The sequence below is a fragment of the Aegilops tauschii genome, chromosome 7 (genome assembly GCF_002575655.3).
Source record: "Aegilops tauschii subsp. strangulata cultivar AL8/78 chromosome 7, Aet v6.0, whole genome shotgun sequence".
NCBI lineage: Eukaryota > Viridiplantae > Streptophyta > Magnoliopsida > Poales > Poaceae > Aegilops > Aegilops tauschii.
The window spans coordinates 613,002,963-613,019,438 of record NC_053041.3 but is presented as its reverse complement, the minus strand read 5'-3'; the positions used below and the strand labels follow the sequence as shown (position 1 = coordinate 613,019,438).

The window sequence follows — 16,476 nt, the reverse complement described above, 5'->3', positions numbered from 1 at the left end:
GCAGTAAGAAGAAAAAAAATCTAAGTTAGTTGGAGCTCTTGGCCCACAAGGACACGTGGCACTCACCTATTCATCCTGCACAATAATTCCTGCTGGGAACCCAGCAGGTGAGCCGAACCCCTTTTGGGGCGGTCAAAGCCATGTCGACCATCTAATTCAAAGATCAGGAGAAAATATGATTACTGCTGAGCAATGCTCATTTAAGAAAACGTGCTAATGATTCTATGACAAGTGAATGTAAACTCGCCGTAGTTTGAGCCTGGATATGCACGTATTCCATCATATTATTGAGGCCCGCGCTAGGCGCCGCTCGACGGGTAGAAATTTCAGCTGGTCGCCGCACAACCCCACGATGCATGCATTCCTTCTTCTTCCTCCCGCTGCAATTTCCGGCATGCCGCATGAATGAGCCCTCTTGCATGCGTTCCTTCTTCTTCTTCCCGCTGCAATTTCCGGCAGCGCCTCATCGCCCCCTCCCCTCCCGTGGCCTTCTGCTTGCAGGTCCGCGTGCCAACTCGCCGTTGCCGGTGCAACTCCCTGGCTCGGCGGTTTGTCGTGCTGGTGTCTCAAGTGGTTCTGTCCCTATGCAGCAATACGTGTTGCCGGTTCCAGCAAAGCAGCTCGTAGGTTGTAGAACCCCCTCGTCAGCTGTTGCTCCGTCGTAGTTGTCGCCATATCAGGTTGCAGCAATGGTGACTGTCCGTTGCAGCTCGCCATGGCGTATTGTAGCTTCCACCGACGCAGGTTGTAGCTTCCCCCAAACGCCGGTTGCAGCAAAAAAACATCTTAGTCGCCGTCGGGGTCGCATCATCATCATGAATGCTGTAGCAAAAAAGTCGTCGCCGGTGGTAATACGGTTGCAACTCTAATGTACGTGGTTGTAGCTTCTGTGGTAAACGGTTTTAGCATTCATCAATGACGCTTCGCCGGTTCCAGCTCGGATGTACGCGTGCGATTGTAGCATTGCAGCCAACTGGTTGTGGCTACTGCGACACACAATTGTAGCATTCGTCGACGACGGCGTCCCCCCGCTTCAACTTCGGCGAACAAGTGTTTCAAGTTTGGCGAACATGGTTGTAGCCTTTTTGGTAAACGGCTTAGCATTCATTGACGACGCCTTGCCAGTTGCAGTTCTTGTGTACGCGGTTGTAGCATCGCCGGGAGCTGGTTGTACTTTGTGTGGTATGCAGTTATAGCATTTGCGATGCCGTCGTCCATGTGTTTATATATGCGGCTTGTAGCAAACCTCCGAGCGCCGGCAACTCACGTCACCCCCCCCCCCTCCCCCCGGAGCGCAGCACTGGAGATGGTGAGGATAAAGGAGAAGGCTAGTCCACCGAGGAGAGTGCAACGCGAGGTACGGACAGCGCCCTGCCCGTGGCTAGAAGGCAGAAGTGGTTTTGATGAAGAATAACATAAAAATGAGAGGTAGAGAACGATTCGTTAGAGGATAATGTAAACAAAAAAAAGATAGGTTGTGGAGCGCACGATCTCGCTTGATCGCGCGGTGCCAGCGCGGCTGGCTTAATAATCTTCCAGCCAGCCGCATACTTTTGATGGAAGCATATCAAGAAAATATTATAGGGGTTGATGAACAGCTTATGTACGTGCCAGGCTAGACAACGAAAGCGTATAGCTGATGAAAAGTATGATCAATTTTCTTATAACATAGGCATGCATAAACCTTCTCTTAGAAAATACCAGCAGAAGTCCGGAGAGCCTGCGGCCAAGTCACATGGCATTGGAAACATTGAACCATATTATCTCTTAGAGAATAATAGCTATAGCTTTTTCAAGTCCAGAGAAACAACAAACCACATTGATTCACACAAATTCAGCCAGGCCAATCTAAGAAAGTCACAATTTATACAAACAAACATTGATGACGAAGCCACACATACAAAGTTACAAACACATTAGTCTTCCGGCCTAATTACAATCAGAAGCACCCATATATGTTGTTCTTACATACCCCATGGGAGCAGCGCCTATCATTCAAAGTGTCTGCTCCAGAGCTCATTCATGGGCCATTGTAAATTCTACAGATTAGACCGGTTCTCCTGCTTTCGCATTGTATCAACCCCCTCTCTGTCACAACGAGAGAACCATGGTTAGTTATCATTTCCAACAGGGGGAGCCTTCATCACAAGCATTTTCCAAAAGACAACTTCAAACTCCTCTCAATTTCATACAAGTTTTGCTTTTACGATTTAATCTGTGTTATGATACGCTTGTGTTCTTAACCAAGAAAGCGTAAATCCTAGAGTACCTTCATTCGATCAAAAGCTAGAGCAGTAACAATAGTATGAAACTATGAACTTACTGGCTATTAATAGAAATTTGGCTACTACCAACTTAAAAGATAGCAAAGGAAGATTGGATACGAAAGGAGGAGCTGTTAAGTGCCTTCACTTACATCCCGTCTACTTGGCAGGGACGTGCACCTGTTGTCGTCAATGTGCGAGATATTCCTCATAATCTGAGTCACTCTCGGAGTCAGAGATCCATCCGTAGGAGGGGCGCCTTGTGCGCTTACTTCCTGCAGATGCCAGATCTGGCGACGCCGCTCTGGGAGAAGGCGGGTCAACGAGCATGGGGACCACTTCCTCTGTCTGCTCAACTGCTAGCACAGCCTCAGATGGTGGTACAATCGCAATGGGAATGAAATCTTCTAAAGGCTCCTCCATCATTTCTGCTTCTTGTTGCTGCATTACCAACCAATTAGAATTGGACAATATGCTTGAGCTTTATTGCTGGAGAGAATAAGAAACCACAACTAAAGATTGATAACCCAAAGTCTTGGTTTAGAGGTAAATCCAATTTATCACAAGTAAAAGCAGTTTGTGCACCCTAAATGTTTTCCTTATTACAGAAGTACAGATGGTCATCATGTTTCAGCTGTATTACAAAACCAACAAAAAAAAATACTAAATAGTGCAATGCTAAGACGTACAATGCCAATTCAACAGTAAATTACGTCATCTTAAAAAACATATAAGGCATCAAACAGCTCACTTCTTTCAGCTGGCAATGTTGTCAAAATAAAATAGCTTTTTTTACGTGAATAGCACATAACATATTTTACACAAGACCAACAAAACAGCTAAGCAGTGACAAGTAATCTCCACAAAATAAAGGAAACATCAGCAGGTAACCATTCTATAACTTCAATTGCCACTTAACTTTCCATTTACCATGTTATTCAAGCATGAAAGGTGCTTCATGTATCAAATAAGAAGTGATCTGTGGTTCACCGGGTTGCCAGCAGGTGCTGATACCTGCCCACCTACCCAACTCGCATTCTTGATGCATACCAATTTAATAAATAGCGTGGCCCTTCTCCAAATGGTATACAAGTTATAGCGTGCTATATTCAAAATAGCGTTTTAAAAAAACATGACAAATATATCCCAAAATAGAGAGAAAGCAAGCGTGTCTGCTCTAGTTTATTATTGATTCCATGAGCAAAAGCTAAGCAGTAGTGAAAGATAGTGGTGGCCCAAGTTTGACCGAACCTAGCTTGGATGCTAGAAGCTCACTTGTTCTGAAACATTGGGCCTGCCCAACTTCGGAATTTGCAACCTTTCTACGAGTTAGATTTTCTAGACAAATTGACAGATGTTCGTCTCACACTCTCACCAGAACAGAGGTTGCTCGTCTCGCACTCTCACCTGGTGGCTGAGTTGCGACCACCCAGCGCAGCAGGTGCTGGAGCTGGAGGCGCTTCCGCTGCCCTAGCCACGAGCTATCGACCTGGGTGGGAAAACATGGGATTGTGAGGTGGCTAGGTTAGGTTGATGGGCATGGGCAGCAGGGGGTGAGGATTACGTTTTGTGCATTGCATCTGAGAGAGAGTTAAGCAGATGCCTGATGGGTTGCTAGCCTGCTATATGTTTCAATCGGTTCCATGCTAAAACTCTACAATATTTTTGCATTTAGTGCCGAAATAGTACGCTATAGCGGGTTTAGCGTCATAGCAAGCAAAATAGATAAAATGTAACATGACCCTCCTCGCTATAGCAAAGCTAAAACGCGGAAATAGCACACTATTTTTTCATTGGTGCGTACGTACACACAATCCGCTTTAACGAATTGTCATGGGCTGTCTAACCGATGATTAGTATTTTGATATCGCATAAAAGTACAACAAGGATATTGGAAAAACAATCAACATAAAAAAGGCAACGTGTTAAATCATACCCACGGATGGTGGGATACACAATCACTTGATAGGTGAATGGGGACAAATTTTGTTTGAGGAACATGGGTCTAGATATATGATCTAATAGCACTAGCAATGACATTTATGAAGCAATGCTCACTGCTATTTCCATCTTGTTCTGTGAAAAGTACAGCTAAACGGTTCATCATTATCGCATTCCCTTTAGAAGACGTCGGCTAAGTTGATGCTACGATAACTATTTGATAGCATCATAATGAAAAAAATAATCATCCTAAGATTGAGGTTGTCAATTCGATTAAATATGCCCATGGTAGCCTTGCATTTATTGGTCAGTAGGAAACTAGACTTGTAAATTAGTAAAAAAAAGCATACAGTGGCACACTGATATCACAAGAGACTGACACGAGAAAGTAAATGGAGAGGGGGCTTACATGAGCCTCTTCATTCTCATTGTCCTGCTGCAGCCCCTGCAAACAGTTCATAAATATCGAAAAAAATGTGTTACTTTGTACCCACATGAACCTGTGCAAACGCAAACAAATGCACGCTAAGACTAATATAACATGGGAATGATTGATGGAAGGGAGAGTCTCAATCCTGGGGTGGATGGTCCATCAACTTACTCCTCATTTTATATTCTTACTTTAGTCATTTGAAATAATATAATGAGAAGGCAACTTAGTTACATTCATAAAAACAAGATCAGAAATTATAACGTTGAAATAACCTTGTAATAATAATCCATGTACTACGAGTCTAGGACCAACTTTTTTCTTATACTAAATTCCTTAAGGAAAAAAACATGAGGAATTCATGGCCAAAAAAGGATAAGGAAATACTACATATGACCCGTATTACTCAAAATAAAATCTTGGCTTGGGATGACAGTTACCAATTAAAAAAACACCACCCTGAATATATTGGTATATAGGTCACAGAGTGGTAAATTGGTACCAATGGCACACAGACACAGAAATTGAACCAAAAAGTATGAGACATCGATTAACACGAGAGTATGTGGAGAGCGGGCTCACCAGCTGAGTTTCCTCCTCGTCGTCAATGAGAACCATCAGAATGGGCATGATATTTTCTAACGGTGAATCTAACATTGCTGCTTCTTCTGGCTGTATTACCAACCAATACCATGTAAGAATCGGACAATATGCATAAGCTTTGTTGCTGGAGCATTAATAGACCACAAGTAAACATTCATAAACCCGAGGTCTTGGTTAACAGGTAAATCCTATTTGTTACAAGTAACAGCAATTATGCACCTCACATGTACCGATGGTCAACATGTTGATGTAAATACTGATGGTCAACATGTTGATGTTGTAACACAAAACCAACTGTGAAAATACTACATGCTGCAATGTTAACATGTACGATGCCAATTAATGAGTCAATTATGTCAGCTTAAGGGAACATGCAAGACATCTACCAGACCACTTGTTTCTGTTGGTGTTATTGTCATTTTTATGAATAAACAAACTTCTACAAGAAAACACAATGCCGTTTACACAAGATCAGCAAAACAGTGACAAATAATCTCCACAAAATCAAGGAAATTAAGAGATAATGGATGTGCAAATCTAGGTGAAGGAATCAACATGAAAAAACATTGAAGGATCATAAATCTGTAAGTTCAGCATGTAAACCATTATGTATCTTCGATTGCCACTTCATTTTTCATATAGCATATTACAATATTTATTCTAGCACGAGAAAAGGTGCTTCATATTGTTAAGGAAACCGAAATGGCCGAAACAAAGTTTACTCGAATGGGAAGCTAGTACATATACAAGAGAAGGCCTGGGTCTTGGGCTTAAAGCTACAAGGGCTAAAAGCTATAAATATTTTCTTAAGCCCCCCCCCCCCCCCCCCCCCCTCTCAAACTGAAGGTGGATCTAAAACATTGAGTTTGAGAATATGAAGACAATGTTGTTCTCTGGTTTGGGACTTTGTGAAGAAATCTACCATTTGAAGCTCTGATGGACCGTATGGAAGACGAATAGTTGATTGTTGACAGTGATAGCGAGGTAAATAAGGCGTCCACACCAATATGCTTGGTTAGTTCATGCTTGGCTGATCACTGGCAATCTAGATAGCATCAGTACTATCGCAAAGAACAAATGTGGGTGCATTACATGAAACTCCATAATCAGCCAAGAGCCATCGAAGCCGTACGATCTCTGTTGTGATAGTGGCCATGGCACAAAGCTCAGCTTCGGCACTAGAACAAGACACAACTGTTTGTTTCTTGGACTTCCATGCAATAAGAGAAGTGCCAAGAAAGAAACAATAGTGAGGCTAGAGCGACGGTCAATAGGTTCACTCGCCCAAGTTGAGTCAAAATAAGCATGGGTGTAGCAGAAGTGTGTGTATTAGTATGACCCAAGTGTGTGATCAAATCCTGAGTATAGCGAGAGAGAGAGAGAGAGAGAGAGAGAGAGAGAGAGAGAGAGAGAGATAGTAACCATCATTAGTGCGTCAACTTCAATTTCTAGAAAATAATTGAGAGAACCCAAATCTGGCATTTTATATTGCTCACTCTTGCTTTTTATTAACAGAAGCAATATACTTTTGATCATGTCCAGTAATCAACATATCATCCATATAGGGAAGAAGCAAGGTACAACCATGGTCAGATGTATGAGTGAGAAGTGCAGGGTCAAGCTCACTAGAAGAGAAACCTGCAGCTTGGACCACACAATCGAACCGCTGAAACCAAAGATGAGGGGCTTGCTTGAGCCCATAAAGGGCCTTTCGAGGGCGACAAGCTTGCCCATTATGGAGCTCAATACCTAGAGGTGGCTGCCTATAAACTTCCTCATGTAGACCACCAGGAAAGAAAGCATTTTTTACATCCATTTGAAAGATTTTCTAATACCAAGATGCAACCACAACAAATAGAGTGAACAGAAATATTGAGAGGAGCCGGAGCAAAAGTATGATCACACTATCTTCCATGAGCCTGCTAATAACCTCTAGCAACAAGTCGAGCCTTATAGCGCTCGATAGAACCATCAGACTTTGTCTTTACCTTGTACACCCATTTGCAAGTGATTGGAACCACCGAGGAGGTAATGGTACTAGATCCCATGTACGAGTACTCTGAAGTGATGCAAGATCCTCAGACATAGCCAATTTCCACTCTCGCAACGTAACTGCCTCTTGAGAAGTACTAGGATCACGCGTTGCCCCTACATAGAATCAAGCTCTAGAGAGGTGTGATCATGGATGGCATAGCTTCTTGTTTGAGAAGACTCATCAGCGCAAGGATCACTAGTACTAGCCAAAGGAGAATAACATGAAAGAAATAGAAGATTGGGCATGCATCTGATGATACTCTAAGACGATAAATATAATGAATAGGAAAAGAATCGAGACATGGTGGAGCTGGCAATGAATGTTAGGTAATCCAAACATAAGTTAGTATTAATTAGGTAAGTTTGAGATTACCAGTACGTATAGTCATGTTTGAGTCCTGTTAGGATTAGTATGAAGTGCGATCAGCGTGGCCGGTAATTAGGAAAGTATGGGCCTTCGCCAGTCCGGTTAGAGCTAGCTTTGGCGTATGGTATTTGAAGTTGGTGTTCAAATAGGATTTGTGTGTGGCTAGCTAAGGCGTCCGTGCGTGTATATATGCACGGGTGTTGCGTCGTTTGTAATCACCAGAAAAAACGAAAAGCAATAAAGAGATTATTACGAGGCACGACACGTGCCTCTAGCCAACTTCGAGTTGCTGCGTTCGCGTGCGTGTGTTCTGGGCCCGGTGTTTGCATGAGCGCCGGCGCGATATCAAGTGCTACAGCTAGTTCTTATACGTCAAGGCGAGTTGCGCATATACGACCAGTTGAGCTGCAGCGTGATCGTGTCTTCGATCCTTGGGAAATTCCAACAATGAATGGGTAGGGTGTGGATCTGACGAGGAAGGAGCGGGGTGTGGAGATGGTGGGCAAGGTGGCTCTAAGACTGGCTCATCTGAAGAAGATTTGTGGTAGTGAAAGAAAAGAGGTGGACTCTAAGGAGGTGGAGGATGGTGATCAAGTGGAAGAGGAATAGAAAAATGGTGGTTCCTCGTCAAAAGTTGCATCAGAAAAAAAAAGAATTCGGCGATCATAGCAATGATAACCCTTATGCTCAATGCTATATCCAAGAAAAATGCACCCGGCAGACTGGGCAGTCAACTTGGTACACTCACGATGTGCTAACAAAGCATAGCAAGTACAACCAAAAACACCAAGAGGGTCATACGTTGGAGGATAACCAAAAAGAACCTCACCAGGATACTTGCCTTAAAGACGTGACGAAGGTTCGATGTTTATAAGATACATAGGTGTGAAAATAGCTTCACCCCAGAAATGAGTAGGGACAAAGGAAATCATAAGGGTGTGAGTTGTCTCGGTATTATGATGATGCTTATGCTGAGCAACACCAATCTGCGCATGAGCACCATGACGTGAAAGTTGAGGAAGAGTACCCTCGAAAGAGAGAAACTCACAAAAAGCGGTAGATAAATACTCTCCCCCAGAGTCAGAACGGAAAGCGTGTATAGTGCTAAAGAATTGTGTATGGACCATATGTGCAAAGCCTGATATACAAAAATCAATTAAGATCAATGCATCATGAAATATATCCAGGTATATCGAAAATGATCATAAACAAAGATGACATAATGTTTGTGATCACCCTTTAAAACAAAAGGAGAAGGACCCCACACATATGAGTGTACTCAATTAAAAGGACGGCCAGAACAATTAGTGCTAGAAGGGTAAGTTGTATTTGTTTTCCTAGCTTACGACCCTTAAATTCAAAACCAACATCTATAGGGACATGACCCAAAACACCTTGATGGGCTAGAGTTGATAAATGAGAGACACATAAAAGACCTTAACAATGATGCCACTGGGCAGAAGAAAAACATGAGGTGGATATCAATATCACGGCAGAGAGGGAAAATTAGAAGATGTGAAAGGAGAAATGTGGAAGGTGTCAAGAACATAGAGGGACCTCTATGATCATGACCAGTTCTAATGATCCTCTTGTTCAGACGGACAACACATAACAACAGGTGTCATCAAATCCAGTAAAGTAATTCTTATCAGCCAGCTGACCAACAGACATATAAGGTTCATCGAGAGCCTAGGAGCCAGGGAAACATCTAAAACAACAATCCGAGATTTAGAAAAGGTCCCCTTATGAGTGACCTTGCATGGTGTACCATCGGCCGTGTGAAAGTATCATCTGTAACAGGTCGACATGATGTAAGAGCAGAGCTATTGGATATCACATGGAAAGAGGCTCTAGTCCAACACTCAGGGAACAACATCACCTGGCACACGAGGAGGTAGGACAACCAACAGGTCCATCAGACGAAGTTTGCAGCTGATGCAATTGATTCCGAAGATTGCTCCAGTGATTATGAAATTCTCTTAACTGAGTTGCAAAGGACTCTAGAACAATGATGGGAACCAAGGAAGCAATAACATTTTCATCCCCTTGACACGAGCCAGCGGAAGGCCCAAGCACACTATTGGAATTCATGATGTATAGCCAAACAACAAGGTGGATCACAAAAATTTACCAAAGGAGTCACGCCAACACAAACCTCATATCAATTGAATAAGAGGAACTACGAGCACTTGAACCTCAGTAATCGCAAGTGGAGTACTGGAGTTCGACAGCTGCAGGAGACACGAGGGCGTGCATTGTGGCTTGGCGGGAGTGCACAACTATTGTGTAAAACTATAGTTAACCTATTTGCATTACAACTTTAGTAAATTCTGCTCCGATATGCCGGAATTATGATGCCTCGGGAGTTTAATAATTATTTGGACGTGGTTGGCAAAAAAAATTGCTAACCGTTGTGATATTGTCTATGATTGCACCCACATTGGTCAAATACTCAAATCCTAGATCTGGTACTGTATTAGAATATTATTCTAGCTCCACAAAAGTTGCTTCATATATCACATAATGGTACAACCAGGATACAAAATAGCAATCAGCAGCAAAAAAAGAAACATGTTAAATCATACCTACTCATAGCGCAAATACAATGAAGGGGCACAAAAGTTGAACGTATTTTATTTGAGGAACATGTTGGGGCCATGATATATGATAGCAGTATTATGACAAGATGAAGGCCAAGATGATGATACAAAATCATTTGATGGAATCATAATGAACCAAACCATTCTAGGATTGAGATTATCAATTCGATGAAATATGCTCATGGTAGCCTTGCATTTACTGGGTAGTAGGAAAAAAGACCGCTAAATTAGCAACAATGGATAAGTGACCCACTTAGATCAAAGCATGAGAGACTGGCACAAGAAAGTAAACTGGGAGGGGGCTTACCTGCGCCTCATCGTTCTCCTCCACCTCCTCCTGTTGCGGCCCCTCCAATTGCTTCATAGATACCAAAAAAAAAAAATTTAAACGTGTTAGTTTGTACCAACTTCAACCTGTGCAACAAACTAATGCATGTTTAGACTAATATAACAACGGTATGCTTGATGTAAGATAGAGTCTCAATGCTAGGATAGTTGGTTATATATGATATTCTAGTCCTCACAGACATGTGCCTTAAAAGAAGATGAAATAATATGAGGACAACCACATAATGATATTATATATGATTCATGTGATACTCCGATCCATTTCCTTTCTTGTAACAAACGAATTATTTCCTAATAAACAGATAATGGGATGGATGACACCAAGAACTTACACTTCAAATAATGATTGTGAGATCATAATTGTTTTTCCATTTAAACAAAAAGTTAAAATATTTCCGGCGCATTTGCGCGGGCCTCTTAACTAGTTATAATAGTTAAAATAACCCCGTACTATTAGCATTGATGCACTAGGACCAACATTTTTCTCAAACTAAATGCGTTGAGGCAAACATGTCGAGGAATTCATAGCCGAAAAAATGGAAGTAATTAGTCCTTCTGAAAGGTATTATTAAGCTTTGTTGTGGGAGCATTAAGAAAGCACAACTAAACATTCATAATCCGAGGTCTTAGTACATAGGTAAATCCAATTTGTCACAAGTAACACCAGTTTGTGCACCATAAATGTTTTTCTTATTATGTATGTACTGATTGTCAGCATGTTTTTATTGTATTAGAAAATCAACTGAGAAAATATTACACCGTGCAATGCTAACACGTATGAACCCAGTTAATCAGTCAATTGTGCCAGCTTAAGGGAATCTTGGAACATCTCAACCAGCCCACTTGTTTCAGCAGACATTGTTGCTATTTTTATGAGTAAGGAAGCTTTCATGTGAAAATCAAATAATGTTTACACAAGAACAGCAACAACTAGTCTCCACAAAACCAAGGAGTTAAGAGAGAGAATGGCTCTACAAATCTGGGTGAAGGAATCAACCCAAAATTAAAACAATCAATCGACCACTTAACCATCCTATAACTTAAATTGGCGCTTAACTTGCTATATTACAACATGGGCAGATTCAGTGTCAGAATATGGTGCCCACAAATATTTGGAACAGAGTCCACAACCTAGTCCAGCACACATCTAGTCTTCATGTCTACTATAGTCAATATATAAATAAATCGAGACACTTCCACTGTAAAAAGTTGAAAACAGATGAAAACATGCGCAATACAACTAGGCCATGAGCAATTGAGAAAAACCTCAGTCATGAACTCAATGCCACTGGTAGCGGCAAAAGCGGCTGAGCGAGCGTGAGGAACAATGGAGGGTTAGGTCTGTGAGGTAGCGAGTGGAGTTCAGCACCTGCAGGTGACATGAGGTTGTGTGTTGTCGCTTGGTGTGAGCTCAGGGCCTGTTGTGTAAAACTATTGTTGAACTATCTGTATAATACTTTTGGTAAATTCTCATCCGATATGCCAGAATTATGATGCCTCAGGACTTCAATAACTATTTGTAATGTGGTTGACAGAAATAGCTTGCTACCCGTTGTGATGTTGTCTATGATTGCCCCTATATTGGTCAATTACTCAAACCCTAGATCCGCCGCTTTATTACAATCCTATTCTAGCTACAAAAAACTTGCTTCATATATCACATAATGGTACAGCCAGGATACTAAAATAGCAGCCAGCGGCAAAAAAAAAGATGTTAATCATACCCACTCACATTGCAAATACGAAAATCACTTGATAAAGAAGGGGTACAAAATTTTAACGTATTTTTTGAGGGACATGTTGGGTCCATAAAATATGCTAGCACTATTATTTGAAGATGAAGGATACGTTGATGCTACAAAAATCCCTTGATGGAATCGTAATGAACACAACCATCCTAGGATTGAGATTATCAATTCGATAAAATATACCCATCGTAGCCTTGCATTTACTGGTCAGTAGGAAAGCAGGTTGGTAAATTAGTAACAAAGGATAAGTGACACATTTAGATCAAATTAAAGCAAGAGAGACTGACACAAGAAAGTAAATTGAAGAGGGGGCTTACCTGCGCCTCATTCTTCTCCTCCACCTCCTCCTGCTGCGGCTCCTCCAATTGCTTCATAAATACCAAAAAAGTAAAAATAATAACTTGTTAGTTACTACCAAGTTCAACCTGTGCAAATGCAAACTTAAGCATGTTAACACTAATATAACATGGGCATGCTTTATGTAAGGTAGTCTCAATCCTAGGATGGGTGGTCCATCAACTAATTCCTAATTTTCTATTCATGATTTAATCATATGAAACAGTATAATGATGAAGCACTTCAATAAATTCACAGCCAAATAAGATGAGAAATCTATCTATTACTCCCTCCATCCCAAAATAAGCGTCGCTGCTTTGGTATAATGGCCAAATGTCTCTATTTTTTGTTGGATTTTCTGGAATATTGTTATTTTTTCTCTCTCTATTGTGCTTTTAGTTTATACTCCCTCTGTCCCAAAATAAGCGTCGCTGATTTTATGAGGCAATGCTCAACTGATATTCCCATCTTGTTCTGTGAAATGTATAGCTAATGGGTCCATCATTATGGCATTCCCTATGATGACAATTTTATTAAAAGATGAAGCTAATTTGATCCTACTAAAACAATTCGGTGCCATCATAATGAACCAAACCATCCTATGATTGAGGTGGCCAATTCGATCAGATATGCCCATGGTAGAGCCTTGCATTTGGCGGTCAGAAGGAAAGAAGGAAAGCAGACTGGTAATTAGAAACAAAGAATACAGTGACACACTTGCATCAAAGCATGAGAGCTTACCAGAGGCTCATCCTCCTCCTTCTCTGCCTGCATCAGCTCCTGCAAATACTCATAAATATAAAAGAATAATTAGTAATAATAGTAGTAGTAGTGGTGGTGGTGGTAGTAGTAGTAGTGGTAGTAGTAGTAGTAGTAGTAGTAGTAGTAATAATAATAATAATAATAATAATAATAATAATAATAATACAGTTACACACTTGCATGAAAGCATGAGAGTCAACACAAGAAAGTAAATGGGGAGGGTGCTTACTAGAGGCTGATCCTCCTCCACCCCCGCCTGCAGCAGCTCCTGCAAATACTCAAATAAAAAATGTGTTACTTTGTACCCACTTCAACCTGTGCAAACGCAAACTAAAGCATGTTAAGACTAATATAACATGGACATGCTTAATGTATCCAAGGTAGAGTCTCAATCCTAGGATGGTTGGTCCACCAACTAAGTCCTAATTTTCTGTCCATACTTTAGTCATATGAAACAGATAGTATAACGATGAAGCAATTCAATAAATTTACAGGCAAACAAGATGAGGAATCTATTATGTACTAAAAGCACAAAGGGTAAAAGAACAATATTCTAGAAAGTACAACAGAAATTAGAGATATCTGGCTATTTATCTACTGCATGCTCAATTAACCGTTAAACAACAGCCATTGGATATTCTTTTCACCGAACCTCCCCCCCCAGTGCTCCAGCCTTCATGTAGGAAGAAAAAGCTATCTTCTCAGCGCGACTTCTCTCATTTAAACGTTAAACAACATCCACTGGACCTTATTTTGACCTAAACTAAATCCTCCACGCTCCAGCCTTCACCTCGAAAGAAAAAGCAACTTTTTCGGTGCGACTTCTCTCAATTAATTTTTAAAAAACAGCCATTGGATCTTCTTTTGACCTAAACTAACCCCCCCCCCCCCCCCCCCCACCACTCCACTCCAGCCTTCACCTCGGAAGAAAATGCAATCATTTTGGGGCGACTTATTTTGGAACATATTCTTTACCAATTTTTAACAGGTTGTTTTCTAAGTTAAACAAAACACAAGGAATCACTAAAAATAATCTTACAGAATGTATATTTGATGTTATATCGTATATTCTAGTCCTCACATCCATGCCTAAAGGAAGATGAAAGAATATGAGGACCACCACATAAATGATATTATCATTCATGCCACATATTCAGATCCCCTTCCTTTCTTCTAACAATAGAATTATTTCCTAATTAACAGATAATGGAACAGATGACACCGAAAACTTACTCTTAAAATAATGATCATGGGATCATAACTTTTTTCCCATTTATAAAAAAATTAAAATGTTTCCCGCGCATTTGCGCGGCCCTCTTAACTAGTTATGACAGTTGAAATAATCTCATAATACTAGACCAACCTTTTTCTCAAACTAAATGTGTTAAGGCAAACATGTTGACGAATTCATAGCCAAAAAAATAAGGCATTACTGCATCTGACAGACAGGTATTATTGAGCAAGATTGTACCCTCACCAGCTGAGCTTCCTCCTCATAATCACCACCACCATAATCATCCTCATGCTGCTCCAGCTGCTGCTCCTGCAACACCTGCAGCTGCAACTTCTCCTCCTCCTCCTGCAGTTGAAATAACCTCGTAATACTAGACCAACCTTTTTCTCAAACTAAATGCGTTAAGGCAAACAAGTTGAGGAATTCTTAGCCATAAAATATAAGGAATTACTGCATCTGACATGTATTACTGTGCAGGATTTTTTCTCACCAGCTGAGCTTCCTCCTCCTCATCACGACCACCATCATCATCCTCATACTGCTCCAGCTGCTGCTCCGGCAACACCTGCAGCTGCAACTTCTCCTCCTCCTCCTGCATCTCAAAGAGTGCTTCCTGCACCACGAGGTAGCAACCGTCCTCCAGGAACGACCACCCATCCTTCCCATACACCTAAACATACAGATGCGGCCAATGGAAAGAATCACAGGAATCAGCATCCACTCCCGAATAGGTTGATGAAATCATACACGGGAAAGGGGGTGGGAGAGAAGACGGAACCAACCTTGAGCAGTTTGTTGACGACGCTGCAGACATCGGCCTTGCGGTAGCCCATCTGGCCGAAGTGGTCGATCGCGGCATCCATCCGCCGGGCCACGCCGCTCCGCCGCGGAGCCATTGTTGGGCCTCGCTTGAGGGGATGGGTGGAGGTCGCGTCGCTCGTGAGGGGGACGGCGGCCGCCGGAGTTAGCGTACTAGGGTTTTGACCTTGCTAGATCGGGAGTTGGTGGAGTTGAGGAGAGTGGTCGATAGATTGATCTGTTCGCTAGATTCGGGAGTTGGAGGTGAGGCACATTTCTAATTTTTCGGGGGGTCAAATTCAATTTCAAATTAGTTGTCTGCACAGCCGCCCTCTCCCCTGCTCTTTTTTTCAGTTTCATAGGACTTTTATTCAGAGTGCAAAGGCATCGGAATACAAACGAGGATTGCCTAGCCATTGAATTATAGATGGGCCCAGGGCTCATATATAGAAATTAATTCAGAAAAATCTCAAGGCCCATGTGGGCTGTTATAGCATGGTGGGAAGTTAGTCCTGCGCGCTCTTCCTCTTCCACCCGCCACACGCACCACAACAAGCTGAACTCAAACATGTGTCATACGTGCGCTTTATTTTTACCGGTAGGGACTTGTTATTAATTAGAGTTTAATTATGAGTCGCTAATGGAAGTGCAACTATCATGGTTGTCGACTTGGTCCTGGGTCCAACCAGGCCCACGACTCCCTACCCGACGGACTATATACTGGAGACCTTGGCAACCTTAGCTGGCATACTCACTTTGCCTTCTCGTGCATAACCCTAGCCGCCACTGTCATTCCACTAATTGTTCCTGCTTCTGGTGATCCCATCCCCTCGACTGTGTGCAAGGCCGTTCGAGAGCGCAGGCCTTCGGAGTCCCTCCCTTTGCGATCGTGCACCGAAAGAAGGGGATAATGTTTTTTGGGGAGTGCTCAACGCGGCTACTCTTTGTTTGTCTTCGTCCTCTGCTTCGACTAGTTCCTCAACACGAAGATGCCATGGTTGACGATGTTGC

At 42.0% G+C, this 16,476-nt stretch overlaps 2 protein-coding genes across 2 annotated transcripts; both read right to left on the bottom strand.

The window, feature by feature from the left end:
* Nucleotides 1-1,741: 1,741 nt before the first annotated feature.
* On the bottom strand, nt 1,742-10,976 carry LOC120969165 (uncharacterized). The gene is made up of 5 exons (XM_040396265.3): nt 10,547-10,976; nt 5,218-5,307; nt 4,615-4,650; nt 2,417-2,705; nt 1,742-2,088 (listed from the first exon to the last, which is right to left on the bottom strand). Exons 1-4 carry the CDS (start codon nt 10,601-10,603, stop codon nt 2,454-2,456), a joined length of 435 nt encoding a protein of 144 aa, XP_040252199.2. The 5' UTR covers nt 10,604-10,976; the 3' UTR covers nt 1,742-2,088; nt 2,417-2,453.
* On the bottom strand, nt 10,633-15,660 carry LOC120969164 (uncharacterized). Its single transcript, XM_073504564.1, has 7 exons — nt 15,450-15,660; nt 15,158-15,337; nt 14,911-15,012; nt 13,663-13,701; nt 13,413-13,451; nt 12,653-12,703; nt 10,633-10,653 (listed from the first exon to the last, which is right to left on the bottom strand). Exons 1-7 carry the CDS (start codon nt 15,561-15,563, stop codon nt 10,633-10,635), a joined length of 546 nt encoding a protein of 181 aa, XP_073360665.1. The 5' UTR covers nt 15,564-15,660.
* Between the last annotated feature and the right edge of the window lie 816 nt (nt 15,661-16,476).

Excerpts from the sequence above, each read along its gene's own strand:
- LOC120969165 (XM_040396265.3), bottom strand. The coding sequence starts at position 10,603 with ATGAAGCAATTGGAGGGGCCGCAACAGGAGGAGGTGGAGGAGAACGAT. Across the intron at positions 5,308-10,546 it reads AGGAGAACGATGAGGCGCAG|CCAGAAGAAGCAGCAATGTT; the intron begins GTAAGCCCCCTC and ends TTGGTAATACAG. Across the intron at positions 2,706-4,614 it reads ATGAGAATGAAGAGGCTCAT|CAACAAGAAGCAGAAATGAT; the intron begins GTAAGCCCCCTC and ends TTGGTAATGCAG.
- LOC120969164 (XM_073504564.1), bottom strand. The coding sequence starts at position 15,563 with ATGGCTCCGCGGCGGAGCGGCGTGGCCCGGCGGATGGATGCCGCGATC. Across the intron at positions 15,338-15,449 it reads TCGTCAACAAACTGCTCAAG|GTGTATGGGAAGGATGGGTG; the intron begins GTTGGTTCCGTC and ends CTGTATGTTTAG. Across the intron at positions 13,452-13,662 it reads TGGAGGAGGATCAGCCTCTA|GAGCTGATGCAGGCAGAGAA; the intron begins GTAAGCACCCTC and ends GAGTATTTGCAG.